This window comes from Protopterus annectens, chromosome 17.part0 (assembly GCF_019279795.1).
Source record: "Protopterus annectens isolate FY-2018-M chromosome 17.part0, PAN1.0, whole genome shotgun sequence".
Lineage (NCBI taxonomy): Eukaryota > Metazoa > Chordata > Ceratodontiformes > Protopteridae > Protopterus > Protopterus annectens.
In genome coordinates, this window is record NC_056751.1 from 418,982,365 (window position 1) to 419,002,674 (window position 20,310).

At 37.4% G+C, this 20,310-nt stretch overlaps 1 protein-coding gene across 2 annotated transcripts in view; it reads right to left on the reverse strand.

Moving 5' to 3' along the window:
* ACP4 (acid phosphatase 4) overlaps positions 1-20,310 on the reverse strand; it is a 451,526-nt gene that overhangs the window by 31,007 nt on the left and 400,209 nt on the right. For both annotated transcript variants that reach the window (XM_044058993.1, XM_044058992.1), the window contains 2 exons: positions 12,208-12,314; positions 7,010-7,188 (listed from right to left, as the gene is read on the reverse strand). In XM_044058993.1, the coding sequence (XP_043914928.1) occupies positions 7,010-7,188; positions 12,208-12,314 (286 nt within the window). The remainder of the gene's footprint in view (positions 1-7,009; positions 7,189-12,207; positions 12,315-20,310) is intronic.

Sequence of the window (20,310 nt, forward strand, 5' to 3'; positions counted from 1 at the left end):
CTGATCTTACCAATGAGGGATATACTTCTGGTGTGGAGCATAGAGTCCCCATGTTGGTAATGATCAGGTCTAGTATGTTGTCCCCTCTTGTGGGAGTGGTGACTAGTTGTTCCATAGCATTTGAGTTTATAATTTCCAGGAACCTTTGGGCTAAGGTGCTGGGGCTTGAGTAGTGCTCCCAGTCAATGTTTGGGTAGTTGAAGTCGCCCAATATAATGGTGTTCGGAGAGATCTTCATGTTCTCCAATGTTTTCAGGAAAGCTGAGTGGGATTCTTGACTTTGAGAGGGTGGTCTGTAGGATGCTATAAACTGAAAAGCAGTCAGTTTTGCCCACTGTTAGTTGCACATGGATGGTCTCCGATACTTCGTGCAATGCCACTAACCTGGAGGTGTGGATATCCTTGATAAATATGGAAACTCCCCCTCCTTTTGTGGTTCGGTCCGGGTTTTGGGGCCGAAAAGCATGATATGAGGTATAGCCTGGTAGTGCTGGGGTGCTCTCTGGAGCCTTGAACCAGGTTTCTGTCACTGCACAGATATCGATGTTCTCCATACTGAGGAGAGCTTCGAGTGCGTGCATCTTGAGGTTAAGACTTCTGGCGTTTAGCAGCATTACCCTTAGTTTCTTGTTTCTTGTGCTGTCTATGGGGGTGGGTTTGACTTTTGAGCCTTGCCTAAAAGGCACTATGGGGTAGCAAGAGCCTTTGCCAATATCCGAAAACCCAGTGGTGACAGGTGCAAGCCGTCCCTAGCGAAGCAACGTGGCTTGTCGAGCATGTCATCCCAGGCTGACAGACACTGGATCCCCTTTGAATGACACCAAAATTTTAGCCAATTGTTAAAATCGATCATTTTGTCTTTGTACTGTGACATCATTCTAGGTGAGGGTAAGATGCTGCTCAAGGTCAGAGTCATACCAGCCTGGGCTACATGATCAGAGAGCTCCTCTATGTCTCTTTTCATGTAGTCCAGGGAGGTACTTCTCAGGTCATTCACACCAGCATGTACAATGACTGAGTCATATTTGTATTTGCTTTGGAGTGACCTGAGTGCTTGCGTTATGTGGCGGATCCTAGCACCCGACAGGCAGCTCACCGTGACCTTCTCTTTATTCAGCCTGGTGAGCGGGACGTCAGTGTGTCTGACAATAGAGTCACCTATTACAAGAGTATCAGGTGTGTTATTCAGCCTTAAGGGCTGTGGCTGCTTGGCACACTGACTTTGTGGGTTATGTGTTGTGCGTGTTTTGTTTTGAGGTAGCGTTTGCTTGGATGTCTGCTTTGGAGGTCTCTGTTGCTTAAGTAGATTTTTATTTAGAGCCTCCGAGTATGTTTTGTGTATTTATGTATTTGGTTCACTGATGTGGTGGGACTATGTGATACTGGAATTGTGTTGTGTGAGGTTACCTTCTCCTCCTGACTGGTTACACCAGTTTTGAGATGAGAGAGCTCAGCCTCCAGTTTGGCTAAATAGTTGCATCTCTCACATATATTTGAACCTGTTTGGAGGAGGAGAGGGTTGTCCGTGTACATGAGACAGTTGTAACATTGCCTCAAAATTCCCAGATTCACCAGCTGGACTGGAGAGGAAACCACTGACTGACCTTTGGACATGCTAGAGTAATATAGGGAAACTGAATTTAAGATGGACCAATAGATGACAGGGTAATCGTAGAGAGTATAAGAGTAAGTAGTGCTTATGGTTTAATAGTGCTAACTTGTAGGATTACTTAATTGGACCAGTGAAGGGCCTTAGAATGAGAATATGGTGTTTTGAGAGATAGAGCAGTTCTAAGGGAAAAAGTGAAGAGCAGACTTTGTGGAGCCAGGAATAGTTTAAACCCAATTAGGCGGTGCTGCCCGCTGTTGCGCTATGCTCAAAACACGCAAAACTGCGCAAAAGAGGGTTTTAAGAGAGGAAGATGAAGGAGTTTTGGAATTGACCCAAAATGGCCAATAAAACTACAGTTTCAAGTCAGTAACCACTCCCACAGGGGCAGGCAGGCTGCTCAATTTTTTCACTGCCACTGATCAACAGAGAGACTTCCCTTTAGCCCAAGCAAAAAATGGCCTCACAGAAACTTACAAACAGTTCAAGAACAGCAAGCCTGTAACTGAACTTTTTTAAATCTCAGAAAAGTGGGAAAAAAGCAAGATTTTTTGTTTTTTTGTTTTTTTCAGAGATAGCAGAAGTTCACAAGTATCAACAAGTTATAACAGTGCAGTAAATGACCCCACACAAGAGTGCTAGGCTAAAGAAAGATAAAATGCAAGTTTTGAGAAAAAAACGATTTTAAAAATAAGTGCAAACAGGAAATTCAGTAAACAGCTCTAGGTTGTGCTCTAAATAGTTACTAATGAAGAAATCAAGTTTAACAAGCCAGAAAATGCTCAAAATAGGTGGCTATGCAGAAAAACTTAGCAAATAAACAGAGGAAAAATACTTAAAATCTCAAAAGTGGCTCCTTTCTTCTCTCAGCATTTTCTCCTCTTGGTGGGTGCTTCACCAACAGCCAACAAGCCTGAAAAGATGCCAAAACCACGAGGCAACCAGGTTTTAAGAGAGGAAGATGAAGGAGTTTTGGAATTGACCCAAAATGGCCAATAAAACTACAGTTTCAAGTCAGTAACCACTCCCACAGGGCAGGCAGGCTGCTCAATGTTTTTCACTGCCACTGATCAACAGAGAGACTTCCCTTTAGCCCAAGCAAAAAATGGCCTCACAGAAACTTACAAACAGTTCAAGAACAGCAAGCCTGTAACTGAACTTTTTTAAATCTCAGAAAAGTGGGAAAAAGCAAGATTTTTTTTGTTTTTTCAGAGATAGCAGAGGTTCACAAGTATCAACAAGTTATGACAGTGCAGTAAATGACCTCACACAAGAGTGTTAGGCCAAAGACAGATAAAATGCAAGTTTTGAGAAAAAAACGATTTTAAAAATAAGTGCAAACAGGAAATTCAGTAAACAGCTCTAGGTTGTGCTCTAAATACAGTTACTAATGCAGAAATCAAGTTTAACAAGCCAGAAAATGCTCAAAATAGGCTATATATATATATATATATATATATATATATATATATATATATATATATGAATAAAATCTTCACTACAATAACAAAGTAATTCAAAACTACAAAAAAATAAGTGACTGCTCATAGTAAGAGTAGAAACCATTCATAAGACAGTGCCTTTAAAAAATGGAATCCACGAATAACTTAATGTTTGGCTCAAACAAATAACTGGTGTCAAAATCATGGACTGAAACTCAATGCCAAAAAATGCCTTATCTTATCCTTTGAGATGTCATCTACCCTGGGTAATGAGCTCATTATAATATATCTCTGAGAGTTGAGTCAATTACTCATGATTTGGGAACTTATGTGGACAGTGACCTAACTTTTGACCAACATGTGTCCACTGTCATAGGAAAGTCATGCTATACTGTACAACTTGTAAACAAAAGGATTGTGAATCAGCCTTCATTAGGCCAATAATTGAGCATAATGTCCCCTTTGGCATGTATCTGAATGCCCACAGGGATACCTTACTAAAACGATACAAGGGCTAAGCAATATGTTTTACACTGACCACCTCCTGAGTAATACATTACACTTGATATCCTACAGACTACTGAGAAGTGACCTGTGTCTAGCATACAAGGCATCCTCTGACCTAATACTGATGGACCTACTGCATATTAAGTTAAAATGCATCAAAAATATGCAATTCAGGGATCTAAACCTCTTCTGCAACATCAACAGAATAGGTTGGAGGGACATGTATATCTCACTGAGGATACCACTGCTCTAGAACATATTCTCCCTCCACATAAAACAAAGCCTCTCCCTGTCCATATTAAAGTCCCACTTGGGTCTATGGATGTGTAATAGAAAATGTACCCCAGGACTGCTCCCTGTACTGCTAAATGCTTTAGCCCACTCATGAGTCCCTCAAATTATCTATGGTATAATCCCAGTTATTCTCACTTGGGTAATATATATAATTATAATGGGGCATGTTAATTCAAGCATCAAAAAGGAAATTGGCTAGGCTTAAAATGGCACACAAGGGCAACTAACCTAGTATATACCTGTGAAAATCCTTTGCATAGTATGTAGATCTTATTGGAAACATTAGCTTTGTCAGTCATCATGAAACTCGTTCAGTTCACTCCTCTGACTCACACTTATCATGCAGTGGGTATGTGTATACATTTATGTATGTATCAAGTAAGCAAAGAAGGGACAGGAAAAAATATTCCAGAATTCTCCCTGAACCAGAGCTCAGATGATTTGTTAAGTTGTATAGAAAGTTTTAAAGGCAAAGACCTTGGAGCACAGTATTAAAGAGGGATATACTGCTAATCTGAAGAGCCTAGACTCTCTAGATCACAATTCAGGGCGCTGTGCCACTAAGCTACTAAAATGGCCAAGTAGTGACCAGGGTTTTGGAGTATCCTCTCTACTTTATATATACAAGAGACATGCAAACAAAAACAGAAGATGAACTACACACACACACATGCACACACGCACACACACACACACACACACACACCCACACACCCACACACACACACACACACACACACACACACACACACACACACACACAGTTTACTATCAAAATTGCAAAAGGCAAAACAATTGCCGTTAGCAATTTCAAAGTAAACCATCAAAACCAGAAACTCAACCCTGTTACAGTGTCGAGTCTTCGAAAACATCACATGATATCTATATAGGAGCTCATGTAAATTAAACTCCTATACAGCAATACATGTCTTTGGAGGGGGGAAAGCCCCCTGCACCCTCCCGTGGGGAGCTGTGCCCCCACACCCCCTGCTAACAATTTATTCCAATTCTAAGATTGTGCTGCAGTGGGGATATGGATGAATTTCCACACCTCACTGTCCCGTAATCTCCGTACAGTTTGTCGAACCCACATCCTTTTATGAACTACAATCTGACTTTGGGCATAATACGTGCCATCTGATTGTCATTCGCACAAATAATAGTAAACCTGCACACACACACACACACACACACACACACACACACACACACACACACACACACACGCATATATATATATATATATATATATATATATATATATATATATATTTATACACACACACACACACACACACATATCAATGAGAACAGAGGAAGTGTAAATACACATTTTTATATTTATTTTTTAATTCTATTAATTTTTCTAACTATTTGTTTTGACTAGATAAGTGGGCTTGTCCCCCATTTTTCACCCATGGCCCAGTCTCACTTTGGAGCACATACAGAACTAAGTGCAGGAACATATTCATCTAACCAGCTTAAATCCATCAAGGAAGCAGACGAAGAGTTGTCAGTATTACACTAAATACTGATTAGGATCTGACAATCACACCTCCTATCACTTTGCATCCAGGGCAGCTGCCCCATTTCCCCTACCCTAGCTATGTTAAACAGATATGGAGTGAGTTGTTATTCTTATTAGTCACGTTGGATTGAATATAGTGGCTAAACTATGAGTTCATTGTATTGGAAGCAGCAGTCTACACGTCTTGGAATCATTTTGTTGTACCAGAATAATACCCCTTTAGCCTTTTTAAAGCCCACTGAGTCTCAAATGCAAATGTGCATGTTTTCTTTATACCCTAAAATAATTATATCATCATTATTATTTCAAACATGGAATTGTATCACCTTGCACCGTTTTGGAAGACTATGCTACTTTCAAGTCATGCCAAAGCTTTGGCTGAAACATACAACTCTTTGTAAGACTCAGACCTAATTGCCATAAGCTACATCTGAAAGTGTTGCACATTTGCTTTACAGCACTTAAACTATAACACAGAGAAGTCTTAATCTTTTGGGGCCAGCTTTAAATCAAAATCTTCTATCTCTGCACTTTGACTTTTATTAACTTTAAAAGACGAATGGCCCATCCTTGACATATAACAAGCAATTTTACTGGGCCACAGAAAACAGCAATATGTGTCTTGTAAGTTTCTAGTTGGAAACATTAATAAAACATAGAAGAAGCTATGTAAAAGCCTTCATGCAGTCATAACAGTAAAGCAGACAATATACCAGGGTGAAGCATTTGCAAATTTTTAAAAATGTTTTACTGCATTTTAAATCAGAATGAATTATGATATAAATTTACAATACATGACTGCCAGCTAGGAAACAAATAAAACTATATACAAGGTCCACAACAAAAATTGACATTAACAAACCAATAAAACTTGTCTAATAAGTCTTTGAGTTTTTGCCATTATTAATATTTATGTGTGATATTTGGTGTTCTGTTATACACAGTTTGTAATTCCTTATTACATACATTTCTTTGCTAAGCAAATAAATTCAGTAAAACAAGAGAATATTTTTGCTTTTCTAATTTATTGTGATGATTATCCTGGGAGTGGCTAGAATGGACCAAAGGAGAGGCACTTGTATTTTAGGTATGGAATCTGGAACTGAGGCATTAAATAAAATCAAATATTTTTGTAATAGCACAATTGTCTGACCACAATGCTTTAGCAAAGGTTCTGAACTCTACCCAAAATGGAACAATCGTTTTATACTCTATAATCATGTGAAGCCAATTAGCATCACATATCCAACATTTTATTTTCTCTTTTTTTTTTATAAATCAGGGCAATTTTATGTGGTGTCAAGAAACTTCCATGCAGATGCTTCCAAGTAAAAAATGTCCAATAGAGTGCCAAGTTGAAAGTGTTTCTCATTAGTTTACAAACAAATACTTTTTCACTGAACCCAGAATGTAGCATATTTTAAACAACGTCTTAAGAGTAAACATTTTCCCCTTTTATAGTTAATGTTCCTGAAAATTAAATAAATGTTGACAATGAGAAAAGTTTCCTAAGGAATTTACTGGTTTGCCGAGTTTCAGATTACCTGCTTTTCTGGGTATCAGGTATAAGTCAAGTGACTAGATGTTCAACATTATCTCTTTCTACTAAATAGTTATAGAAATAGTTACCTTTGCTGGCATTATCTGGTTCTTTAACATGACAGTCATTTCCCAAGTCATGGGCCAATATGTTGCCAACCAGTTCAGTGAACTGCAGATGCGGACATGGTGAAGTACAGCCAGGCAGTGTTAGCTGATATGGTTCTTTTGAAGAGTCATTCCTGTAGAACATTCCAATGCTGTACAAGCTGCAGATGAAAGGCATCCATTAGAAAACAATACCTGTGTAGTTCCAATGCAGTTACAGTAGATGACAGAAATTTATGGGTATGAGTTCAATCTTGTATTCCTGCCTGAATGAATTAAAGAATATACAAACAGCGAATACACAGGAAGAACATGGACTAATGAGAAATGAACCAAGATCAGTATCAAAGCTGATGTAAAACTTTATTTAAAAATTAAGAACTGGCCAAAGGATATAATTAAGAGAGGAGCACTAAAACATATAGTTTCACAGAAAAGCATAACAATGGCCACAGAAGCCAGTTATGGGATCTATCAGGCGCCTCTAATTGTGCAGCTAGCCTCAGCTGCTGCTTCCTTTCCACCCCATTCCCATACCTTTACCTACCCCCCCCCCCAAAAAAAAAAAATCTACTACCTCCTCAGTTACACTACAGCACTTACTGGGAAAGGAGTTCAATTAAAAAAAAAATCCCTTCTATAAATCAGTGTCTCATGTCAATCCAAAATCTGGTCACTGCAGTCTATACCCTTTCTTTCTCCTGGGCTTCACTCTCCTGCTTCTGTGTTTCCAGGATCCTTTAGCTCAGATAATGTCATTTTAGATTTTACCCTTAGTTTATCAATTTCTATGTCTGTACTCTTACCACATCTTATGCATCTATAAAATGTTTTCTGTTATACTCATTATATTTATATAAATGTTCTTCAAATGTTTTTGACCTTGTCTCACACTATGTATAATTTGTCTGCCCAGCGTGTTTATTTCAGTTTCCACAGATGTAGTACAACCTTCTTTTCCATTTCTTGTATTTTCTTGTCTCTCACCTTAATCAAGTATCTTGTTGTTATGGATATAAATCCTCCTGACCCTGGATGCCTAGATCCTGATGTTTTATTTATTTATTTTTTTGCATTCAAACAATTTCTCTTTGAAAACCTTCCGTATTCCTTTTGCAGTTTTTCCACTGAACGCTTTGCTCCAATTAGTTTTACATAGTATAGTGACTGTTTTGTTTGCTTCCCAATTAACCTGTTATTAATCTTCTGAGCATTGATTTAAATTTTAGTTTGGCAGAAGTATCTAGCAACAAATTAACCTTTATAACCCCATCATCACTGCAGATCAACATTGGTAAAACCTAACATGAAGTAGGAGTAATTTAGAAAGACAAACAATGGGCCAGATTCAATAACACCTATGCTAAGTGTACACATTCTGCATTCAAGAACACCCCTACCACATTTTTTGCACTTCCTAGTCACTCAGAAAGATTGCACTAAGTGTGCAAGTAGTTTACACTTTGTGGTAACCTTTATGAATCCCCTCAGTATTTAAAGCTGCAAGAAAATCAGTTGGAAAACTAAAATTAGGAGGAAGAAGCTGTGAGTTATGTTTGTGTTGTCTGTTCACTCAGAACAGTGTACACTTAGTGAAGGCATTAATTAATCCCACTTAAAATGTCTAGTATGTTCCATTCCCTGGTAGACTGTTTTACAATCTGCGGAATTGTTGTTCCTGAACATGTGCTATAAACAATTTCCGTACTAATGTTGTTGAATCAATATTATTCCAGTCTGTTTCTGGTAAACTTAAGTCCCCAGCCGCTACTATTCTTCCCTCCTGTATTTCATGCAAGAAGTATATGAATTCCTCTATGTCATCAGCCCTTAACTTTGGTGGTTTATACACTCCAACAATTGTTATATGTTCCAGGGTTGTCTTTTATTGTCACATATACACAATCTACAGCATTGGTATTATCACTGAATATGATCTAATAATTGCAGGTCTCATAGCAATCTTTAACCCCTATCATAGTACCTCCACTTTATTTTTTTGTTAGAATGTCTGTCCAGTAAAAATATTTATATCCTGACAAAAATGGTTTCCAGTCATTCTTCTTTAACCATCTTTCGCAAACAATAACAACATCAGTCTTATAGGAGCATAGCAAATTTTTCAATTAAAAATGCTATTATTAATGCTACTAACATTAACAATCATCAGAGATGCATCAAATGTTGCTATCTGTGTACTGTTAATTTTTCAACCTGGCAAAAATCTTGTCCTGTGTATCAAATATTGCAAAATATCTGCTGCAAAAATTCTTTTCCCCAATCTTGACAAGTGCATACCATCCTGTCTAAACAAATGCGGGTCCAAAATTAGGCTTGGATGTTCTATACATTTCAATTTTTTAAAATGAGACATTTTTTCATGTAAGTATTTACCCCCCAAATTTTTTTCATTCATGTTACCCCAAAAATCTTTTCATTTATGTTGACCTGACTGTCCTTTCCATATGTGATTTGTGAAAAATACTTCCTAACACCTGCAAAAACGATGCCATTTAAGAGGGTTATAAGTTCCCTAGTAACAGTCAAAGAGTCCTTGTGGATGAGTTCATTTGTACTGACATGAATAAAAACAGATCCATATTTCCTTTCATTAAGGCATTCTAAGGCCTTTCTCACATCCTCTATTTTTGCTTCTGGCAAACACAACACTATTTGGTGTTCATTATCTTCTCTTCAGATGTAGGTATCAGTTCCTCTAATAACTGAATCTCCAACTACAAGAATATCTTTTCTGAAGAATCATCAACTTCTAATTCAGAATATCTACTCTATCAGTTGTTAGAAAGGAATGCTGTTCATCACCATTAGTTTTATTAACCCCACTGTTTTCATTGCATATTACAATTGCAAGCCTACAGTTGTCATCCAGCTGGCTTTGTACCTCCACAGCTTGAGCTATTTTGTCAGCTTCTGTCTTTCTCCTGTTTTTTTCTTACAGTAATGTTATTTGCTCCTTCCATGTTCAATTTTGATGTCTCCCTTTTACCTGTACCTTGCCTCTTTTAGGAATAAGTGGGTAGAGAATTCTTGAAAATATAAGAATATATGGGTGGAACTTTTGTTTCTGTGATTTTACCTTTCATTTCTAATTCTTGTAAGACCTTTTTTTTTTTAATTATTCCAAATAATCTCTTAGCCTGTTAGGACATCCAAAGCATCTCTTAACTTCATCAGGGAATGATTAGGTTCTAAGCCATGCATGTCTTTGTAAGACAATACCAGAAACATCAGCCCTATAATTAACATACTCAGTGCCATAGGCATATTTATTACTATGTTTTCCATCTTTAGCAATCATTTATGCCAATTTAGAAACTTTTTGCCTAAGGGAGCAGGGACTTTTGATGATAGAATAAAAGCTAACATTTCAAATCTTTAATATTTTTAAATTTAATCATAAAGAAACATCAATGCCTTTAGTCGGTGCATTATTTTTATTTCAGAATTTCTTCCAGTACTGTACCATGCAGGTCCAGTGGTTTATAGCCTAATACCCAAGTAGCATTCAATATCTGGAGGAATGACATCTGATCAAAAGATACCCTGACTACGGCCATCTGAATATTAGGTGTCCATTCCTTCTGATTCAGAATCATCACAGAAATGTCCGTCAGTCTCAGTGATAACTGTTCCATGGATGTCCCTACAAAAATTGCTAGAATATTACCCAGTGAAGGAGTGACAGAAGCACAGAGAATTTGAGGAGCCAAAGGTTTTACTACTGGGCATCATTGTAAAGAGAAACACTGGTACTGAAGCAGGCTTTCCCTGTGCTGCTTCATGTCCAAGAATTCCCTACTGAGACAAAGAAATGCAGGGGAGAGTAGAAGGACAGAGAGTGGATATTAGCCTGTGGAGCTGGAGAGAGAATGCAGACACCAGCAGCTGGAGCAAGAGTGGGTTCTTTCATTATAGCAGCCTTGAACCTCTTGGGCACCAGTGTGTGTCCCATGAAGTACCCACTGAAAACTCCAAATCATTTCATTTAATGAGTGGAAGATTACGTGTCTTCCTTTTCTTTCTTTCTTTTTCCTCTTTAAGCAGTCTTGTCAACTAAGTCCATAGTCACTGTGTAAGATTTCTAACTTAGGGAGAACCATACGCCAAAGAAGCAGCACCCAGAACAGCTGGGTTTTTATGTACAAAAGCTTATAGATTCTCCATCTGTTTATATGAATGGTTTTTTTTTTTTGATAATTTTAGAACATTGCTCCAAGTTTTTAGAACTGTCATTGTCTCAAATGTAAAATACTGCAACTGATAATGTGTGGAGAAAGACTACCCTGAAACTATAGTAACTAAACATACTAGCCACATTTCATTGCTAACTTGCCCAGTGAGCCCAGAAGCCATGGAAATCAGAGAACACCCAATGCTGTGAGAGATTACTACTTAATCATTTGCTATTGTATTCTGATTAGAATCTTGTATATGTTTCTTTAGGGGATGCAAATGTAACATCCTTATTGAATCTTCATGGGCAAACAGCTCAATACCATTTCTGTAGTCGGTTTCTTCTCCTTTTCAAGTGAACCCAAGAAAAAAGTCACTTCACATACAAACTAGTGAAACACACAAAGGTATTATATATTCTAGACAGAATATTCAGTTATTATACTCAGTAGCTTCACTCCTGTAGATCTGAAACCCACAAGTCCTTTTAAAGAAACTAGGATTATAATGCAGTTTATTTGGTGTAATCAAAGGATTTGGTAAATTGTCATATGAGCCAGGAAAGCTGTGTTGCTTCTCATGCCTTTTTGCTGTTCTGAATACATTATAACCACCAAGGACCACTTTACCAAAATGTGTAAAAATAGTGAAATATCATACCTGGTTTAGTATATCAGAAGAAGCTATAAACAAATAAAACAAACCATTTTAGCTCATACACAAAATGAAGTATTTCTTGTGAAAATACTGAAGAGCTGTGCCTTAAGGTATCCCCACTAAGGCTGAAGAGAAAAACTGGAAGAGATGTAAATGGCAGTTTGTAAACCAGGTGACTGAATAACGCACTAGTCACACAACATTATGAACTCTGAACAGAATGACTAAAATCTAATTATATGACAGTCTCTTGGTCCAAGGTGCTACCATGCTAATTGAAAGCTCAAGATATTTTACCTGCAGTAAGATTAATGTCTGTGATACTATACCCGTTATCTTCCTCGTAGAACTCAAAGAGGTGACATGCAGCGTAAGGTGGAAGCTTGCCATTGAAGACCTTCAGGGCTCCTTGGAGTGCAATGAGAGTGCTGTCATGCTGCAATGAGCCAGAGACGATGGTGTCAGATTCCTGATTAGTAAAATATATTTCTAGTTGTTGGACCATCAGTGGTCTCTTTAATTAATATTCCACAGTGGCATGGATTTGTAGATTTCTCAGGTTTTTGTTTCCTTACCAAGTGCTCCTTCCCCCTACACATTTAAACAATATCAGCTACATGGATTTGTTAGTACTGGAAAGCTCAGGTTTTGTGGAAATCATTTAAAGTAAGACTTTCACTGCAAATTCTGAAGGAAAAAAAACTGCCACATAAAAACTCTTGTATGCATTCATCATAATATTTAGAATTTATAGAGACGCAAATTCTTTGCAAGCCCCACTTACATGGAAGAGCTTAGCCCTCTGTTAAAGGCCTGATATGTATTCAATAAGTCTTCTACAGCCTTGGCTATTTCACAGATCCTGTCATGTATAAAACTGCAGCGTTTCATAGACTTTTCTATTCATGACCAAGATTTCTAAATCTGAAATTCCCTTGGGAATATCTCATTTTGAATGTTCTAACCTGGTTTTCAAATATCCAGAGGATGTGGCCAACATGATCACCAAGACCATTAGTATTTGATCACTGACTGACTGGGGCTGGACTTTCGATGACAGAACAGTTTCAGAGAGCTCGTTCTCCAAATTGTGAATGTCTTAAAAGCATAATAAACAATGGGAATGGTAAATCTCAGCGCTCACAGGTAAGAGGAAATCCTTTTATCCAAGAACTCACCAGAGCTGAGCGCAGTTTGAACAATTGGACAAAAAAAGTTTTTTTTTTTTGTTTTGTATTTTTTGCACATGTTTTTGGCAAGCTATCATACTACTCTAGAATTGTTTTATCACAAGGGCAATACCTACCACCTACTGAAGAGATCAGTGTTAAGCCTGACTGTTTAGCCTAAGATTTACATTTCAGTCAATCATACCTCTCAACCTCTTAGCACAAGAAATCTGGCCAAACCTAAAAATAATGAGGGCAGGGACCCAAAAATAGGGGTTTTACATATTGCTCTTGTAAAATTCTATTTATTTATTTTCCCTCTTTAACAGAGAAAGTTCAACTGGGTAATACCCATTTTCAGGAGAGGCCCGAGAAAAAAAGCTCAATTTGCTTAAATTGCAATATACTAAGTTCCAGTCACACACAGAGTAGTTATACTTCTATTTACTTTTATACACAAACAGTAGTTACTTTTATACATTCTAAGATTTTACAGAGGTGGAAGTTACTAAAGAGAAAGCACACGTGCAACTTAATGGATTGTACAGGCAGCAGTTATGTATAAAAAATGTTTTTCCATTTCATTTAACTTTGTCATAATATCAGAAAGTTGCTAGAATATTAGGATTTGTGTTAGCATGCATTTTCTGAAGGCTATGAAGTCTGAAACTCAGATACATGTTGTTATTTAGCGACTTCAATCCTCAGTGATTTGACAGAAAAATCACAGATTTTACGAGGAATAGACCAGAAATATGAGGCAAACTCCGGACATTCTGTGAAAATCTGGACAGTCGAGAGGTATGCAGACAATACAGTGGTTGGCTCTGTTTTCATTAATAAATTCTCCAAGGCATTTTCCATGGGTAGCGGACTTTAAACCCTTGTTTTGTTCTGTCTCATAAAGTCCCTACCAAATAAGATGTGGTATCTAGGTATCTTATTCTTAATCTGCAGTTAGGTATTGTATTGTAAGCTGTACATGATCAATAGCTTTTATCTGCCATGAGTACCTTGTTTGTTCTGTAGTTCTCTATGAACTAGATGGATAATCACTAAATGATCCTTGAGACTTCTTCCTTTACCTGGAGATAGCATTCATTGGAGGACTAATTTTAGTGTACCTGGAGGTAACATGCATTGGAGGACGGACCCTGATGTACCTGGAGGCAGCAGGCATTGGAAGACTGATCATTTTGTACCTGTAGGTAGCATGCATTGGCAAACAATGCCTGGTGTACCTGGAGGCAGCATGCATCAAAGGACTGGGCCTGGAGTACCTGGGGATAGCATGCATTAGAAGACTGACCCTAGTGTACCTAGAGGTAGCATGCATTAGAGGAGTGACCCTGGTATACCTGGAGGTAACATGCATTAGAAGATTGAACATGGTGTACCTGGAGGTAACATGCATTGGAGGACCGACACTGGTGTCCCTGGTGGTAGTATGCATTGGAGGACTGACTCTGGTGCTCATAAGACATTCATAGACTCATCAAATCTCAAATATTGTCTGTAGAGTTTAGAAATGTCACTTACGTGTTAGCAAAACAGTGTTGGTGCATATCCCACATCCTTATTTAAGGGGTGATTTTATGTCCCAGAATCTCTTCTTAGTTATGTAGCTACATGGGCTCAGTTAGATGAGAGTGGAAAGAAAGCCTACAACAAACTGGCTGAACTGGGATTGTCTTTTACTTTTAGGGAAAAACTTTTCATTTGCTAATTTTCATTGAAACAAAATCAGCAAAGTTATTTGGTGTAACCTGACATATCTCTGTTGATGCTACACAGCTACGGTTTTAGTTGTTTGTGGAAAGTTAACCAGTGATCCTGGTCTGGTGTGAGAAGGACAGTTCATTAATGCAATAAGCAGCATTCCATGTGAGTATGGTACTGTGAGACTGTACCAAGGATCACAGTTAGTGCCTAAGAAAAGAAAGAACTGGAAAAAAACAAAGCATTTGGAGAATGAAAGCAGGAAAAAGCTCTCGCAGGCTGTAACTATGGTTGTGAAAAGGGACTAGGGAGGAAACAGCAGAAAATATTTTACTGTCATGTGGTGTGAAATAGCCACAGTGGTGCAGTGGTATCGTTGTTGCCTCACAGCAAGAGGTTCTCCCATTCGATTCTTGGCTGGAGCACCTTCTGTGTGGAGTATGCATGTCCTCCCCATGGTCGAGTGGCGTTCGAAAGACATGCGTGAATGGGCATGCCTTCGTTGAAGGTTGGGCGTCGAGCTGGCACCTCGGCATCGTAAAAATCTACTGCCAATCATTAGCGGACCAGAGTTCCCCTGTGGCGACCCCTAACCGGGAAAAGCCAAAAGAAGACGCAGTGTGTAATATTAAAATTATAAGACTTAATTTACATAATCTAAAGGGAAAAAGGCATTAACAGAAAACAGTCTATATTTATGGAAAACTGAAATAAAACAGTCAACAAAGTTCCTGCTGAACTGAAGGAGAAACCATGAGCAGTTCTCGGCACATTATGCCAAGGGGTATGTGCAAGAACACCAAAAGCCGACTGCTGACATGGACAATAGAGAGGCACACAATACACCATGTGACTTGCTGGGAGCTAATTTCAGGGCCAAATGAACAGGTCTACATTCACTGTCAGGGAGTTTATTTCAGAGGCAAATGAACAGGTCCACAATTAACTGACGATACTCTCTCTAAGTTTCTACAACTGGCTATGGAGTATGTGGATAAGCTGTCAAAAAAGGTGGAAAAGAATTGAGTGCACAAATGAACAATCTGTAATCCACATCAAACACCCAGTCTGGCACACTGGTCCCAATAAAGGCAAAGTTGTCACACCAAACATTAACCAAAAAATAAAATAATTTAATATAATAAAATTTAATATATAATATTAATATTTCAGTGGAACATATATTAAATTTTATTTTTTGATTACTGTTTGGTGTGACAACCTTGCCTTTATTGGGATCAGTGTGCTGGACTGGGTGTTTGGTGTGGATTACAGGTATGTGGATAAGCTGGTTTCTGTCTTCTTTCTACTCAGACAAGGTAAGGTCTTATCTGCTTTCACATCACTGTTGTACGTTTGCTCATTGTATTGGTTAAGAAGACAACCTAAAATGGCACTGCTACTGTTGTACTGTTTATCTTGCTGTAGGAGACACCATGTTCATTGATATTCATTAAAGTTGGTAGGTAACCATACGAAACTGCAAGCTACTGTTGGCATTTCACATGCCGTTACTGACTGCACTACTGTTACCACTGCTTATTACACATACTAGTTAGGTTATATATGAAGTTAAATGCCTAGTTACACCACCAGTATTACTGTCCAGCTAACTCAGGTTACCCGCAGCATCATGAATCATTACCGTTTTCAGTATAACCCTGACTGATTGCTGAAGTCGTCTTTGCTGTCATTCAGCATTCTCACCAGTGTTTACTATGAAATGCTAGCTAAAGTGATTTACTGATACTATGCTTGAAGGTATTGATGTGACTTTAACAAGATACTTATTTTTCTTTACTTGAACATACTGATGAGCATTTATCTAATGCACACAGTGCTGTTACAGCACTTGGAATTAGTGTTAGCTTATCTGATATATGCTTAATGTGCTTAGAGTCACCAGTGTGGCCCTACCTCTTAACTTCTCTTCTCAAGAACTCTGGGCAAAGCCAAAAATAAAGTGGGGGTAAAGGCCCAAAACTTGGGACAGTTTTTAAATGGTACTCTAAAAACTAGTACCAGATGAATTCTGTCAGTTCTGATGTTAGTCAAATATGGACTTTTGTGAAATATGGACTTTCTGACATATACATATACATGGAACAATTGTAAAATCCATTTTTTTTCATTTGTGCTTTGAAGTATGTAGTTTACCTAGTTAAGTGTATTTAGTATCCTTTTTCCCCAGGTGTTTTTTTCAGTTTAATTTTTTAGTATTATCATTCCAGTCGAGAGAGTTTAGTTGTTTTTCTCTTACTATTTATTCATTTTCCATTATGATCTCTCATTTGGGAAACAGCAGTAAGGATGCTTTGTTGAACCTAATGATCCATTTAAATCCTATGGAGTCTACTTTATTGCCTGGGATAGTTACTTTAAGTGATGGTTATTCACATGGGGAAGTAAGAATGATAGTGCTCATGGAAGATTTCATGGGTGGTTTTTGATATGTGACCATTCAAGGCATTCTTTTTTACACAAAATTTCAAAATTGAGGAGCGTGTGAGTAACACTGTACTTTCTCCTGGAATTCTGAGAGTTATGTTGTTATGGCTGAGATTTGGAAGCTACCCTTCTTAAAGCAAAAAGGTTGCAGTGGGATGTTGTATTTTTTTGATTTTAAAAGTACTCAACAAATCCAGTGGTTGGTACAATGCAGATTTTTTGAATGAATGGAACAACATATGTGAGACAGCCAGTTTTGCTCTTCTTAAGCTTTTAAGACAGTACAGCAGAGATGAAAATTAGAAACTGCCCAGTGGTTCCATGGAATTTATAGATAAACTTAGTTTGCCTGCATCCCACATGGAAATTGAATCCAAGTTAAGTATTATCAAAGAAGGGGTTAAGTTGTTAGACACTGAATTAAGAACAAATAAAGAAAAGAAGGTTGGGAGGAACAGGAGAGGTTATGAAAAGCAGAAGGATTTCACATTAAAAAACTTTCTGGGTGATGTAGAAATCTCATAAGACAGGAACGGAAGAACAGAAAGAGACCATTGAGCAGAAGATAGTCAGAAAAACAAGTCTCCAGCTAATGAAAATCATTTTTTTTACACAGGAAATCGAGGTGGCTAGAGCAGAAGCACCAGGAGAAAATAACTTGCAGGTTTTCTTCCAGCGACTGATACAGACCAGTAGGAAACCACACTATTCCCACAACATGAAAAACATTTCCTCTGAAGATGTGAGCAGATGTAGCACAGATATCCTCTGAAGTGTTTTCTTGTAGACACAGCCACCAATTCAGAAAGGAGGTGCCCAGGAGGTAATACCTTTTAATTATAAAATATTTAATTTGTCTGAAAAGATTTTGATAGAAGGAGGAGCCAGTGTTTTACAAAAAGGTTTTTCATTCATTCTGACCACTAGATCAGAGTTGGTCAGTATTATAACAGATTTAAAAGGTTATACCAAAAAACTTAATTTGAAAGTATTATTTAAAGTCAACACTCCTATGCAGAAGGGAGATTTTGTTTTACTAAGTATATTTAATCCACATCTCCATTCTTACTATTAAAGTGTTTGAAGAATGTTGTGAAAAAGACATTAAGACTGGTTTGAACAACACAAGTAGTAAAAAATGAATCTCACCTCCCTAGAGCAACAGAGTTTGAAAGAATTAATAAAAAAACAGAGATATTAGAATTATGAAAGTGGACAAGAAGGGATCTATGGTGATTGTTAACAAAAGGGATTACATCAAGGCCATGCAGTGTTTGTTGGAGGATTCTATTTTTTATGAAAAGACAAAAAAGAGTAACATCAATAAAGCTTATAGACACTTTGACTCATAGTTAAAAGATAATCTTTTAGAAGGAGTGATATCAGAAAACATGTATTCTTTTTTTTACACATGAAAACCAAAATAGATCAGCTTTTTAATGTCCCAAAATACATACAAATGAGGTACCTAAACCTTACTGACCAATTGTATCAGTACCAGCTTCTAAGTTACAGGCATTATCTAAATTTAACAGGGCATTGTTTATATTGGTAAAACAAATGCCATCTTTCATTAGAAACTCCTTTGATTTTTTGGAAAAAAATAAAGACATACAGGTAGAAGACAGAGATTTGTTAGCAACAGTGGATGTCCATTCACTTTATATGACAATACCACATGATGCAGGTTTAGAATGGATGGCTTTTGCATTTAACAGAAGTAATGATTACTTTTGGGAGAGAGCAAATTTCTGATGGAATGTAGCAATTATGTGCTGTTGAATATTTTTTCCTTTGAAGGTTCTTCTTACCATTAAAGAAAGAGAGTGGCAATGGGTGCCTGAATGACCCCTAATTATGGAAAATGGAGAAACTTATGTTTTACCTCAAACTGGTGGACATAGATATGTGTTTTCTTACTTTTGTTTTATTGATTATTTTTTTTAATTTGGAAAGCGGAACAACAGAATTGGAAACATTTTTTTTTTTTGATGAGATTGATGTTAGTAATGAATTTTTAGTTTTCCAGTCATTACAACAGATCCAAAATCAATTTTATGGATGTAGCAACACACAAAAAAAAGGTAGAAAACAAACTATGTACTGTTATTAATTACAAAAATGTTTCCCCTAATGCTATTTTACATTATTCCAGTATATATCATACATATTTTGAAGCAAAACATCATTAAGGATCAGTGTGTAAGGTTCAAATACTTAACACAGATGTGGAATCTTTGGATAGCTTTTCAAGAGTGTTGCACAGTAGACTTTTATATATAGGGTATACAGACAACATAATCAAAAATGTTATAGAACAATTAAACACTAATAAAGACAGAATTCAACAGCACTGATCTCTCTCCATGCTATTAGTTTTTTTTTTTCATTTGGACAGTGAAGCCATAAATAAGGTAATACAAAATAATTGGAGAATATTGTATGTAAGTTCATAGGTTCATACGTAGGTACTAGGCTATCAGTCCTGGGGCCTATATAAACCTAGCCAAAAAGGTTCCCTGGCTTTCCCCACCCAAGAAAATTATTTTTCTGTGCCCTTGTCAAGCAGTGCCACAGAAGTATTTTCTATTTCCCATCCAGTCGTCAAGATTTTTCTTAAAGAGGGCCAATAAGGAGCTTTGCTTGACACAAATGGGTAGTTTGTTCCAGAGTATGGGAAGTCTCTGGGACAGGAATCTATCCCTCCAGCATGTTCTGTTTATTGTGGTGACAAGGTTTAGGTCCCTGGAGTGTGTGGTTCGGAGAGATTGGGATTTCTTTAAGTGTAGCATGTCCATGTACATGTAGCAAGTGAGGATGTTAGTAAAGTGGTGGGAGACAAACCAGTTTTCATTAATAAAAAAGGTCAGAATATTAAATCTCTGTTGGAAAAAGGAGGAGAGAAATGTAAAGATGAGAAGAGAGAGACTTTCAAATGTTACAATTGTTCCACGTGTAGGTAAATGTTAGAAACTCCATATTTCTCTAACATCAGATTGGAGAGAATTCATCTGGTACCATTTTTTTCACTTATGGTTCAAAGTTATGTAGTTTACCTAGTTAAATGCTCCACTTGTGAGTCATTCCATATAGAAA